This window comes from Sapajus apella, unplaced genomic scaffold (genome assembly GCF_009761245.1).
Source record: "Sapajus apella isolate SASKATOON/1434 unplaced genomic scaffold, GSC_monkey_1.0 scaffold72, whole genome shotgun sequence".
In the NCBI taxonomy this organism is placed as follows: Eukaryota; Metazoa; Chordata; class Mammalia; order Primates; family Cebidae; genus Sapajus; species Sapajus apella.
This window is the reverse complement of record NW_022437012.1, coordinates 10300074-10315092: the sequence shown is the minus strand read 5'-3', so window position 1 is coordinate 10315092 and position 15019 is coordinate 10300074. Positions and strand designations below refer to the sequence as shown.

General features: G+C 35.9%; 1 protein-coding gene across 5 annotated transcripts in view; it reads right to left on the bottom strand.

The window, feature by feature from the left end:
• CCNT2 (cyclin T2) overlaps positions 1–15019 on the bottom strand; it is a 44202-nt gene that overhangs the window by 10304 nt on the left and 18879 nt on the right. For 2 of the 5 annotated variants that reach the window (XM_032250682.1, XM_032250683.1), the window contains exons 3-7: positions 13744–13872; positions 11941–12001; positions 8341–8403; positions 4305–4350; positions 2477–2640 (exon numbers count right to left, since the gene is read on the bottom strand). In XM_032250682.1, coding sequence (XP_032106573.1) covers positions 2477–2640; positions 4305–4350; positions 8341–8403; positions 11941–12001; positions 13744–13872 — 463 coding nt within the window. Of the gene's footprint in view, positions 1–2476; positions 2641–3985; positions 4351–4470; positions 4565–8340; positions 8404–11940; positions 12002–13743; positions 13873–15019 lie in introns of those variants that run through there. The other 3 variants (XM_032250684.1, XM_032250685.1, XR_004260576.1) reach the window with 3 other exon arrangements.

Below are 15019 nucleotides of genomic sequence, written 5' to 3'. Positions count from 1 at the left end.
TAATTTTCAAGCTACAGAACAGATACAAACAATTAAAAAGAAACCCCATTGAGTTTTAAATGTCATTTCAACTCACTGAAGATTTCCTTCTCTCTGGATAAATTCCGAAAAAGCCTCAAACAATTTAAAAAAAACATTATAATCATTCGGCAATAACACAGCATGAGAGGTATATTCGGGGATTTTTTTTTCCAGGTGGAGAACAAAATAGAAAATAAAGGGGTGTAACAAAGAAGGATTTCACAAGTAAGAATAGGCAAACCATGAATAACTGGCCAAATATGGTTGGTCACCTATTTTTGTCAACAAAGTTTTACTGTAACACAGCCACACCCATTCATTTACAAATTGCCTATGGTTGCTTTCCAGCTGCAATGGTATAGTTGTGCACTTGCAACAGAGACCTTACAGCCCACAAACTCTAAAATAGTGTTACTCTTTGCAGACCCCTATGTTAAAGAAACATCAAGTGGGCATGGAGGCTAAAACCTGAAATCCCAGCACTTTGGGAGGCTAAGGCAGGTGGACTGTGAAACTCTGTGTCTACTAAAAATACAAAAATTAGCTGGGCGTGGTCGTACACGCCTGTGGTCTCAGTTCCTCAGGAGGGTGAGGCACAAGAATTGCTTGAACCCAGGAGGAAGAGGCTGCAGTGAGCCAAGATTGCACCATTGTGCTCCAGCCTGGGGGAGAGAGCAAGCATCCGTCTCACGAAACAAAAAAACCAAAAAAACAAAAACAAAAATAGGCCAGGTACAATGGCTCAAGCCTGTAATCCCAGTAGTTTGGGAGGACAAGGTGGGCAGGTCATGTGAGGTATGGAGTGCAAGACCAGGCTGGCCAACATGGCCAAACCACATCTCTACTAAAAACATATAAATTAGTTGGTTGTGGTGGCTTGTGCCTGTAATCCCAGCGACTTGGGAGGCTGAGGCAGGAGAATCACTTGAACTCAGGAGGTAGAGGTTGCAGTGAGCCAAGACTGCACCACTGCACTCCAGCCTCAGCAACAGAGTGAGACTGTCTCAAACACACACAAACACCCACCCACTCAGAGTTAAAAAAAGAAGTGTTATCTATTTTCTTTCTGAAATCTACAGTACGTGGTTAAAATGCCCTAATCCCAAGAATCTCTCCCATGTCTGGCCAGCTTCTTTTACTTTTCAACCAGAGGAAATTCTCATCAACACATCCCCAAAATTCTACGTTCATAATTAACAGAACACATATGTACAATTTTTCCTTGTGTATTCACGTTTAACAATGTAAGGCAACAATTGTAATACAGAGCAAGAAACACAATCCCCTGAAAATCCCTTTAGTTTACTGCTTCACAGTTAACACTCAATTTTCAGTCTACACATTTAAAACTCAACAGAATTAATATACATTAAATTGCTATTCTTTTTAGCTTATGGAATTCTAAACCTTATTTATTTTAAGTCCCGAAAAAGCTTTAGATGTTCAGTGGTGGTTAATACATACCCAGGCTGTAGCGAAGCAGTGCCTTCAAGGCTTGACAGCCTTGACCTCCTGGACTCAAGCTATCATCCTGCCGCAGCCTACGAGTAGCTGAGACTATAGGCTAGCACCACCACACTCAGTCCATTTAAAACATTTTTTTTTTTTTTTGGTAGAGACTGGGTCTATGTTGCCCAGCCTGGTCTTGCACTCCTGGGCCCAAGTGATCCTCCTGCCTCAGCCGCCCACTGAGTGCTGGGATTACAGGTATGAGCACAAATTCTAAACTCAGTTTTTTTTTCTTTAGATTGATGAATTCTTATTTTCATCCTGTTCATTTGACAGTATACTCACACTTTCTCTTGTCAATTCTGACAACTGCCAACTTAGATTTCCAAATTGTTAAAATGTAATTATTCTTAAAAATTAAAAAAAAAAAAAAAAGTAATTATTCTTATGCTTTTAGAGTCCTTATCTTTTGAAATACAAACTAAAATATTAAGAGATGTCAGGCTGGGTGCAGTGGCTCATGCCTGTAATCCCAGCACTTTGGGAGACCGAGGCAGGTCAATCTCGAGGTCAGAAGTGAGACCAGCCTGATCAATATGGTGAAACCACGCCTCTATTAAAAATACAAAATTAGCTGGGTATGGTGGCACACGCCTGTAATCCCAGCTACTCGGGAGGCTACGGCAGGAGAATTGCTTGAACCCAGGAGGTGGGGGCTGCAGTGAGCCGAGATGGTACCACTGCACTCCAGCCTGGGCAACAGACTCTATCTCAAGAGATGCCATGATATCTGGAATTAGCATCATAGCATCACTATAACTATTGTGTGTAAATGTGTGTGATGAATTGGCCAGAAATGATAACTGTTCATTTAGTTGGGCAATGAACATATGGGAATATAATTTTTCAAACCTAAACAGAGGTAAGACAGAATTTTTCCATAAAAAATGTATTTTCTATCAAGTGTACCGACCAGAAATGAAAAAAAAATATTTTCTCTACTTACCATCTAATAATTCTAGAGTCACTGTAGGATCCACATATTCCCACCAATGCTTTCCATCAGTTGACACGGGAATCTCCCAATTGGACCATTTGCAAGCCAAATGAATGCATACACATGCTATCACTGTTGGTTTGTACTGAAGACAGAAGGTTGTAAGATGCAGACTGTTGCAGAGCAGGTTTGAAAATGGAGAGCCATACAAATTCAAGTATGTAAAACAAAGAAAAACATTTACCAGTAAGATTAGAGCCAAATTTAAATTAGATTTTTCTTTAATTCTAGAGTATAAAACCTTATTTTATTAAATTAAAAGCTAAGTTATAAAACTCTAGTACTAAAAAGTCTACATATAATGAACATTCCCCCTCACTTACTCCCAAGAGTATTTTAATACTCCTATTACTATTTAAAATTTTGTTTTACACCTAAAATTGAAGTATTTTATAAAAGGAGAGGAGGATAGTATATTTGCAATAATCACTACTATACAGATGTATAAAATTATAAATTGTTTGTGGTATTTTTCTTTTGTAATGTCATGGTAAATATGTCAATGTAAAGAAAAAGACTATTTGTAAAACTGACAGTGATTTCAATATCACAATAATCAGGGATTATCCCATCAGATGTGGCTTAATAGGCATTTGCTTTCTCTAGTGAAGCAGAGAGAATTAAACACATATCTATGTAAACCTATGCCTTGTTTTTCAGCAAAGCCACAAAGAAAACTTACCTTTTGCCAAACAGCTTCAAGGCCCAATGTTATTAAATATGCAAAAATACTACCTTTCTCCTTCCACCACACACCAAATGTGGGGAATGTAATATGTGTCACAGCTAGCCTTTTCTAATCAAAGTTCTAAATTTAAGTCTTTTTATGTTGTTGCTCAGAATTACTGGGGATAGAGGTTATATCCCAACAACATATATTTAAGAAAATATAGCAGTATTTGCCAATCTCAAATTGTAAATTAAACTTATTAGTGTCACAAGAAATTAGGGACCATACAAAGCTGGTCTGGTCCCTTCTCCCCAATGACCCACTCAAAAAAACAAAAACAAAAAACAAAACACACACACACACACAACAAAAAAAAAACAAAAAACAAACTTAAATCATTAATAAAATAAATCTAGAACAGAACTGTATGTTAAAGCCTCCTTAAAACTATTCTTCCAGTTCAGTTTCAATGATGGAAATGTTATCTGAGCAGCCATAAACATATACCATTTTTTACTCTATGTAAACTGAAAAGGAAGGTTTTTTGTTGTTGTCAAAAAAAAAAAAAAAAGAAAAAATTGTGTTTATGCAAATCCAGACATGGATAGGACTTGACTACTTTTAATTTGCTACTAGTGGGTATTATCTGGAAAAAAATTTCAAATTACATAAGTTTTATTTATTAAAAAGACTTTAATGAGTATTTTAAAGTTAAGACTGGATCAATGTGAAATTTTAAAAATTGTCATTTAACTATAATTGTAAACTAGAAATAGCTTTATACTTACCAAGTTGCTCGAATTTCTACGTTAAGTTTAGCTCTTTGTAATCTTTAGCTGCTATTCAGGCTACCAATTTTAGACTTATGCACTCACAAATCGAGAATATGTCATCAGAAAGCACCACTACACTTCACATTGTGCATTTAACCCCTCTGTGCCCAAAGTCCCTTGTACAATACACCGCAAAGCAAACAGGAAGGTACCACCACAGTAGATGGTCCAGTCTCCTGTTGCAACAAGGGTAAGAGACACATTGAGGGGGCCCTGCATTAAAGGAAGCTATAGTGTGCTACAACAGTGCAACAAAGAGGGTCAGGATAACAACCTGTTGGTAGCCATGAAATAGGATGTCTGTGCCAAATCCTTGCTTGCTGTAAGAAAAGAAAAAAAAAACGAAGACAATACTATCAGCTTTAACGTGCCACCATCAAAAAGTTCTCAACACAACAAAAACTTCAAAGATTTGTACACAAAAAGTAAATTTTACTTACTACTTACAAATATCACAAGAGCGCCATCATTTTCTATACTACTGAAAATCTTCAACAACATTCACTCAAATGTTTCTTGCTATCCCCCAAAGATCTGAGAAACAAGCCGATTTGCTTTTAGCTAGCCAGTTACAAGGGCTAAACTTGTTACTAAGTTAAGCATCTAGTCAGCTAAAAGTTGCAATAAAGCATTCTCCTGGATTTAAAAAAAAAAAGAAGAAGAAGAAGAAAAGATTTTGAAGTCTAATACAAAATACAAAGAGTTTGCCTGCCAGACTTAATCCTCATCATATTTAAATTGGCTTAAATACTTCCATCAAAACAAAACAAAACCCCCACCCCACAAAACACAGAGCACAAACGGCTCAGTTTTTCATCATGCTATTAAGCATCAACAGAGAATAAACCTAGAAACAGCATATGCGTATAAAGGAGGCTCCACTATATTTTATTTCCAATTACAGAATCTAATTAAAGACAAACTTAGGAAAGATACAGGTATTCTAGGGAGGATCTGAACGCTTCAACACTGGTCCCCAACAGAAAAGCAATTTTTAATTAGCTTAAGACACCGAAGAATTTTCCCTCCCCTTATTCTGCCTCTTAGTCTTCCCAACAGGGAAGTCCTTTTCAGTTTCCCTTTTCCCCAATTACATTCACAACCACTGACATACCTTTCCCCTCTTCTCACCTAGAATAGGTTTATCTCAACTCCACCCCTCTAATAGTCCTCAAGTTTCTTCCCCATCCCCTATTTTTTATTCATGGCACCTGTAATCCCTGCTGCCCCATGTGGATCATCAACATAAAGGTTTTACAAAAGGGATTTGGGTTTAGCAGAGTTGTGCTAAGGAAGAGTGTCAAAGCATCAGATGTCTTGGAGGCAGTGTGACTTTCCTGGTGGGGAGGGAAGGAGAAATCACAGAAGTGAAGGTCCCTGTAAAATGACATTAGCCAATTCTGCAGCAAAGTAGCATATTATCAACTTTCTCATCTCCAGAGGGGGAAAAAAAGACTACAGAAATCAAATTTATTTTCCCCTCCCCCCAGCCCAGAATAAAAATACATAGAGAAGAAAAAAAATAATGATTTAAAAATGCCATTAGCAGTTTTCACCAAGGAATGTATCTAAATTCAGTGATCTAGAAACAGTCACTGTGCAACAGAGAATAGAGGGGAAATGTTTTGTTAGCTGAAAGGTGTAAAAGAGCAAAGAAAAAAGAGACGCCACACATGAAAGAATGCTTTTAAAATGGAGATATACTCTATAGTTACCTGAAATGTTAGTCAGACAAAATGACATTAAACATATACGTGCTTTGTACTCAAATTTAAGAATCAGTCACATTTTAACATTAACAACAACAAAAAATCTGGTCTAAATATTTTGGTTTGGATGATTTATCAAATTCGTAGTTTTTGTAATGTTTGAAAAGTTACTATTTCATTTTTCAAGCAAACTGACTTCATGTCTCTAAAAATTTCATCTGTAAAAGAACATGGGCAAAAAATATTAACCTTTGGGCTGGGCGCGGTGGCTGATGCCTGTAATCCCAGCACTTTGGGAGGCTGAGGCGGATGGATCACGAGGTCAGGAGTTTGAGACCAGTCTGGCCAACATAGTGAAACCCTGTCTCTACTAAAAATACAAAAATTAGCCAGCTGTGGTTGTGTGTGACTGTAATCCCGGCTACTGGGGAGGCTGAGGCAGGAGAATTTGCATGAACTTGGGAGGCGAAGGTTGCAGTGAGCCGAGATCACGCCATTTGCACTGCAGCCCAGCTGACAGTGCAAGACTCCATATCAAAAAAAAAAAGGAAGAAAAAGAAAAAAGAAAATCTGTTAAGAAATTTAAAATTGGCTCAAATTTCACGGCAGTAACCTGAAAATCCAATTTCGTAAGTAATATTTTTAAGCATATACTAGTACTTCCTTCAACTATGTTTCTTTAATAGACTCTCAAGAAAATTATTTGGTATAATACTTACAAAGTTTAGCTTACCTTTTTCAACTTTTTTTTTTTTTTTTTTGAGACAGAGTCTTGCTCTGTCATCCAGGCTGGCGTGCAGTGGCGTGATCTCCACTCACTACAACCTCCGCCTCCTGGGTTCAAGCAATTCTCCTGCCTCAGCCTCCCGAGTAGCTGGGATTACAGGCGTCCACCAGCACGCCCGGCTAATTTTTGTATTTTTATAGAGATGGGGTTTCACCATGTTGGCCAGGATGGTCTCAAACTCCTGACCTCAGGTGATCCACCCGCCTCAGCCTCCCAAAGTGCTGGGATTATAGGCGTGAGCCACCATACCCAGCACCTTTTGTTCTTAATTCAACATCTGTAGCTAGTTATGTATATAATTCTATGCTATACTGTAGTACTGAAATGAAAATGTGCTATAAAACACATTCATATAACCACAAAGAACAGGAACCAGAGTTAAATATACTCTAGCTTACAAATGATAATGTATGCTACTACAAAAAATACAAATTGGATTTTCAGACATCTACTTCTTAATGACACTACCAGTTTTTTAAAAAATGTAGCCACTAACATAATAAATCACCAGGTATAAAACGAATTCAATTTAGAATGAATAAAATGTGAAAATACTTAGGTAAATACTAAAAAGACTTTCAAAAGCCTTACTCATTTTGTTTAGGACACAAAAGCTTGGTAGAAAATGAATCAAATTACAAAATTCTATTTTCAAAAAGGAAGTAACAGAAAATGGCACACTACAGGTCTGAAGTGGTTGCTATGAATACGTAACACTTGAAATAAAAACAGGAAAATAGAAGTAAGAAGCAGAACATACAGCTGTTTAAAAAATGCTTTTAGGGATACAACAGATATACAGGATTCATTTAGGAGTAGAGAAATCAGGTATTACCAGATACTTTACAAGCAGTAAAGCAATAATTTTAACAAGTACTCCTGTTTATAAAAGGCTTAATAGGCACATCACAAACTATACGTATTATACTTTATAATTATTTCTCCATTATACACAAAAAGGAAACCACTTTTAGTAACGTCAAAAACCCTTGAAAAACACATTAAATCAATTTTAGTTTGCCCAAATTATTACGAGCAGAACACTCCCCCCAAAAATTATTTATTTATTTTTTTGAGAAGGGGTCTCACTCTGTTGCCAAAGCTGGAGTGCAGGGGCATGACCTGGGCTCACCGCAACCTGTGCCTCTTAAGCTCAAGCCATCTTCCCACCTCGGCCTCCTGAACAGTTTAGAGACTACAGGCACGTGCCACCACAACTAGCTAATTTTTGCATTTTTGTAGAGATGAGGTATCACATGTTGCCCAGGATGGTCTCCAACTCCTGAGCTCAGGCAATCGTCCTGCCTTGGCCTCCCCAAAGTGCTGGGATTACAGGTGTGAGCCACCATACCCAGTCGACAAATCTTTTAACAAAGGCAATTTTTATCTGAAAGGTCTGAGGTTGGCCTGAAAATTATTCAACTGCTACCACTTTTCAAAAAGTCAAAGTTTGACACAAACCCAAAATTAATATATTTTCTGCACCTATGCACTATTGGCCCACACCAGACTGAAACGGAACTTGTAAAGCTCAATGGGGGATACATAAGAGCCCTAATACTTGGAAGCCCTCCAAAGTTTGGTGAAATGAGATTCTTACCTATGCTTAAAGGAAGCTAACATACCAGGTAGAATCACAAATAGAAGTAGATGAATAAGCAGATGTAAAACACTAAAAAATAATGCTTAAAAAATGACATTTCCCACTAATTTTAATGAAACTCAACAAAAGGCTAGAAGAACATAGCATCCAAATCAATTACAGATAATAAAAAGCATTAATACTTATCTGAAAAGTTTCAAGGATCACCTACCTCTTACTAACTGGGTACATTTCACCACATCTGTGTGTGGGTGTTCAATGGTGATCTCAAAACCTGAAATGATAAGCACTTTTTTTTCCAATCACTTACCACTACAATACTTGCCTGAGAAATGCCATAAACATATAATATATTAAGTTAAAGTTTCTCATCACTGACATCCTCATTACTTTTCCAAAGACAAGATATAATTTCTTCTGAAATACAATGTCTTAATTATGAAAATCAAGTTAAAGACTAAGGGTAAATATATTCAAAATTCTGAATTATAAATGATTTGTGATTATCTTAAAGTTAAAAACAAATGGCAAATACAATTGTTAACCTGGTCCCACTATTTAAGGAGAGAATTCAACTACACAACATCTTTCTTCATATTCCAAAGCTTTCTTTCGTAAGACGTGAAAAGTGCAGTTTTCATAAACATAACTGTTGGGGCACACTGGTAGAAATGAGCTTTTAAATGATACGGTACTCTAGATCAAAGGGTTTTAACCACTTATAACTACACTTCATTAATAATTAAAATATGACAAACAAATCATATAGGTCTCAAGACTGCTTAAACCACTGTTTCTAATACCAAAGATGAAATGTTTAAAAGCTTTCAACATGCAATCAACCCTTAGGGGTAGCAAGGTTTCTGTTGTTATTAAAAGTGAAAATCACATTTGGTTGTCTTCAGAAGCAGTAAGTAAATAAAATCCTAATAAATGGGTAATCTAGATTTATAAAGTTGTCGTGTGGTCTATACACATATTATAATTAAATATGCAAAATACTTTAAATAAAACCACAGAGGAATATCTTCTAAATTCTAATGTTCCCCTTAAAATAACACTTTGCATTCTCTGTGCTTAAAAATATGTCATAAACAATATGGATATTACATTATTTTATATAACAAATAACTGCATTATATTTTATGATTTATAGTTTTTAATTTTCAATTTTTTACCTAAATGAAATTTATATAATTTTATATAGTAAAACATTAAGATGCTAAATCACTGAATTTGGAAGAAATAAGACCCTCACATTTTTGGTATCTTTTTATTTTATAGAAACTTCAAATAATTTATAGTTGACCTTTGAACAATGCAGGCCCTAAGGGGTGATGATCCCCACGCAGTCGAAAATCCACGTACTCCCCTGCTAAGACTTAACTATGGTTGACCAGAACCTGCTTACCACTGAAGCCTTAATGGTAACATTAACAGTCGATTAACACATATTTTGTATATGTAGCATGTACTGTATTTTTACAACACAGTAAGCTAAAGAAAAAAACTATTAAGAAAATCCTAAGGAAGAGAAATGTATTTACTAGTACTAAGTGGAAGTGGATCATCATAAAGGTCTTCATATAGAGTTGGCTGAGGAAGAGAGGTTGGTCTTACTGTCTCAGGTTGGAAGACACAAACGGGGAGGCAGGAGAGGGAGGCAACACTTGGTGCAACGTTACAGAAATACACCACAATTTCTGTCTTTTGCTGGCATTAAATTCTCTGGCTTTAGATCCTTCAACTTCCCTTTGCTTTAAGCTTCTCTCAAATTATAGTAGAGTCCATAGGCATGCCTTTCTTGCAGCAATCCTGCATTCACATAAAAGCTGCATTTTCAATATGAGATTAAAGTGCAAGGTTTTTGTGTCAGCTGGTATAGTTGCAGCGATAGCTGCCTAAATGTCTTTTTCTTCTTTCACAATGAACCTTATACTGCATTCATTCATCTTGAAATGGTGGGCAACTGTAGCTATAGACCTCAATATACAGTACATATCAAACAATTCAACGTTTTTTTCTAACATCACAACTTTTAACTGCTTCTTGGGAGCATCTCTGGAATCACTAGGGGCACTCTGTATGGGTCCCATGGTATTAATCAAAGTTTCCAGTATTGCATGAAATATGGTAAAAATTATTCGAGAACTGCTTTTACTGAGATAGGTGACTTATTGCACAGACAAACTCTTCAGAGATGACAAGAGTCACACAGCATTTTTAAGTGGATACTCATAACATGGGCTCTTTTCAATAGCAACAGAAAGTGGCTACAAAATTATCACAGCAGTAGAGTTACATATGTACTGAAGTTAATTTTATGTGACTTAATACTGTACCTTTACATTTGTTTATTTTATTTACATTTTCTCTTACCTGAGAATAGAACCATGTATGGTCTGTGTTTGTGTGCCTACGTTTTAAACATTTTTTATCTTTTAAAAAAATCAATTTGTGTATATTTTATGGCAGTAAATGATAAAATAGGCTAATATCTACATATGTTTTCCACATTCATGACATATTCAACTTTTTCTTATTTTTTCCAATTATTTCCAGGCTATAGCTCATCTACAGTTTTTTTTTTTTTTTTTTTGAGACGGAGTTTCGCTCTTGTTACCCAGGCTGGAGTGCAATGGCGTGATCTCGGCTCACTGCAACCTCCGTCTCCTGGGTTCAGGCAATTCTCCTGCCTCAGCCTCCTGAGTAGCTGGGATTACAGGCACGTGCCACCATGCCCAGCTAATTTTTTGTAGTTTTAGTAGAGACGGGGTTTCACCATGTTGACCAGGATGGTCTTGATCTCTTGACCTCGTGATCCACCCGCCTCGGCCTCCCAAAGTGCTGGGATTACAGGCTTGAGCCACCGCGCTCGGCCTGTTCATCTACAGTTTTACAAATTGTTGCAAATTTCCATTTTTCCAATATTATTTATTGAAAAAAAATTCATGTGGACCCATGCGGTTCAAATCTGTGCTGTTTCAGGGTCAACTGTATATGTATTTCACACAAGCTAGTTTTGTAATGAAGAGTCTGTCACAACGGGAAGTTGTGACTGATTTATCACACTTCTATCTGGGAATGTAGTAATACATTTAAAAACGACAAATTCACGATATGATACAGATACTGTTCCACCTCCACAGAATGAAAGGTACAACAGGTAAAGGAACTTTTGCCCAAGTTTACAAAGCAAGTTGGAGGCCTACAGATTTTAACTCAGATCTCCCCAAAGCCCATGTTCTTTCTCAAACATCCTGGTAGGTTCATCCAGAACTAATGTATGACTTTAGATAAGCCATCACTTTCTTAGGGCTCAATTTTAGTAAACTGAGTAAGGTGAATGGTGAGAGTAAATGAACTTGCATACAAAGATACAACTTTCAGAAAAGGATGACCAACATTTAAATAATATGTCACGTTAAAAATCATGCGATATACTCATAAAATACCGACTGGAAGCTCAGGGAGAAAAAGGGTTGCTGTGTATGCTGGCACACATCACAATATGAAACAGCCCTAAAGCACCATTTTACTCTCCAGTGCAAATCCAGAGTGAAGCACAGTACTTCAACTACCTGAACACCTAAGAAATCACACTGAAAGGTATGTTTACCATTCAATTTAATTATGCCAAATGAAATTAAATTCTAGAAAAGTAATTTCCTTATAACCAGGCAATCTTATTCTGGTCTAAAGCCTGTTTTAAAATAACTTCAATAATAAAATTATTTCAGAAATCTTTTCTCTTATTTAGAATACTTTATTGAAGTACAAACAAAAACCATTATCTGATGTAAGTACGTACCTAGAGTTTGTAGCATTATGGTTTCAAGTATAACCAGTTCTTGAGTCTGTTGAAGATAAGCCTGTCAGATAAAAATATTATCAAATTGATTAAAATAAAAATAACTTTACTAGACTACATGACTGTTACATCTTGTGAGAATTACAGGTTGATTACAAAAGAACCATAGTACTTTGGAAATACGGAGAAAATAAACTGAGGGTGACAGAGAAAACATATATTCTGTAGCAAGTCTGAAATGAATTATTTTCTACAACAGGAAATAAACAGCAAAAAACAAAAAAGTAAACAATATGAAAGGGGTAAGTTAATTGAAATAAGATGTGCACAGTCTGTAAAGTGAAACATTCTAGGCACTGGCGCTTCAAGAGATATTCAAGACAGGAAGCACCAAGTCAACTAAAAACACTGAACTCAAACCTGACGTTAACTCAAATCCGGCTTACAAACTCACTCTAGGATATTTCATGTGGTAATACCTTGAAAGTCACAGTAAGTCAGTGAGTTAATTTAGAATTAACTTCTCTGCCACCTCAGGAGTGACCAAACATACCAAAATAATTTATCTCATACCCATGGGGACATAAATATCAGAGACCCTCCTTACTCAATTGCAAGAAATTATCCTTCCATTACAATTACTCTGGAAATAAAGGATATGAAAAATTTACTGCTGTCTTATTCTGAAATCATGACAATTGACCAAAGTGATAAGGAAATACTATATTACCTAATGAATATACCTATATTCATTTTTGTAAGGACATATTGCTAAAGCCAGAGAGTAAAAGCACCTTTCGTTTTATTTATGCTCTATTCTGAAAGGTCACTGAGCTGATTTTTAGAACGTACTGAATTTCTATTATTTGAACAGTACCCCTGGAAATAATTCTGAATTTGTATAGTTAATAGAAACTGCTGGAATTATCTTTAAATAGCGACAAACTCATTATTATTTAATGGCTACATTAACAGTTTACTCCCTTAAAGCCAAAATCTATGATAAAACTTGCTATTAATAAAATCAGATATAGTTCCATTAAAGCTTAAATTAATCTGGACTTTAACTTAAATCAACTTCAATTAATATAATCTGTTAGTCATTCAATGAATAAAGGTTCCTGATTAAGCAACTCAGGATGCTAGAAAAATGATTTTAAAGGGCCACAATTCTAACTTCCATCTTCAGATGTCAGAAAAATTTAAAATAGTTCTTTCAAATAAGGTTTATTTTACAATGTTGATGAAAAGTTATCTGGAAAGTGACATTACTCTTTCAGAAAATTAAAATACTAAAAGAACACTGCTCATGAAAGCATAGTAAAATGCAGCTTTATGTATCAGAGAGGTAAGTAGTAGTACATGCACTAAAAAAGGAAAAATACTTTAAAAACACTAATTACTTGTCTAGGGGTAAATTCAGAAGACTTTCTGTTTCTTCATCTGCTGTCAATTTAAGAGAGTTATTTATATTCTGGTCTCAAATACAGCTATCAGTGGAGGTGATATGACTTATCCTCTACATATGTCATAGCTCTGAACAACAAAATGTGAAACAAAGTATCTTTGAATCTACAAAGTATCTAGAACCAAAGCCTTTTAATTCAGAATGACATCCAAATTTATGAATATACATGAAATGTTTTCCTGCCAGACTGATTCCTAGCATTGCATTCCTAAGAGGTAATAAAAATAAGCAGCATTTGGAAGGCAACACTAATTGAACTGTGTTTTTACTAGGCCTACATTACGAAAAAGTTTCAAATTTACAAAGAAAAATAAAAAACCCAATTATTTACATACATCACATTTAGTATCCAGCAGTGGCTCTAGAGGATGAAGACAAGCATGTGCTACTTTGATAACATGTTCAAGTTTTCGAGCCTGTTCTTCCACTTTTGCAGCCAAAAATAATGCAGTAGGCGATATTATCTGCAGAAAATATAAAAATCTGGTGATTTAAAAACAAATACATTTTGAAAAACCCTCTATTTTCCTTTTTAAATTTTTTGAGGTGGAGTTTCGCTCTTGTTGCCCAGGCTGGAGTGGAGTGGCGCAATCTTGGTTCATTGCAAGCTCTGCCTTTTGGGTTCAAGCTATTCTTCTGTCTCAGCCTCCTGAGTAGACGGGACTACAGGCGTGCACCACCACACCAGGCTAATTTTCGTATTTTTAGTAGAATCGGGCTTCACTATGTTGGTCAGGCTGGTCTCGAACTCTTGACCTCAGGTGATCCACCTACCTCAGCCTCCCAAAGTGCTGGGATTATAGGTGTGAGCCACAGCACCAGGCCAAAACCCTCTATTTTCTAAGGGTGAGATGTGCAAGGAAGGAAAGCAATATTAATAGTATGAACTCTGCGTTGGGCTATGACTAGATTATTTAATAGTTTTAATAAAGTTATTGATTAAATAGAGCTACTCTATAAAATCTGTTTTACTCATTTTACACATAGAACCAAGAAAGGGAAAAGATATACTAAATAAGTTGACTTAACATACTAAAAATGCCAAATAAGAGAAAGTTTAAATAATATTGATTTGCACATTGTAGAGGCAAAGAAAAAAAAAATACCTCAAGCAAAAAGATGATGCTATACCTGAGCAGGGGCAGGAGGAGGGGGAGAAGCGGGTCCAATTTATCTACTATACTCCTTTTCTAGGCACAGAGTCACCATATTCTAGTGCTCTTTTAAATCAAGCAATGATTCATTGAGTGGCTGTAACTGCCACACAAGATACCTATCTTCACTATCTTGTTGAAGGGACAGAAAAAGTATCTAGAAGACAATAAGGAGGATTCTGAACACAAAACTGTTTCTTAATTATCTCTATTACTTAACTATAGCAATAATAAAAGCAGCTGTAACACCAGGATTTAAGCATGTAATACAAACCAAGATAGTAGAAACTTTGCTAATCAGAGATCCAGAAACTAGCAATTTTTTTTTTTAAGCTTAGAAATTAGGTCCTTGGGATGGAAGTATAAGAACACAGCACTACAAAGATATTGACTAAGACAGAGAAACATCAAGTTTGAATATCTACCCCTAAAATTAATAATAAACCAAGTAACTGTG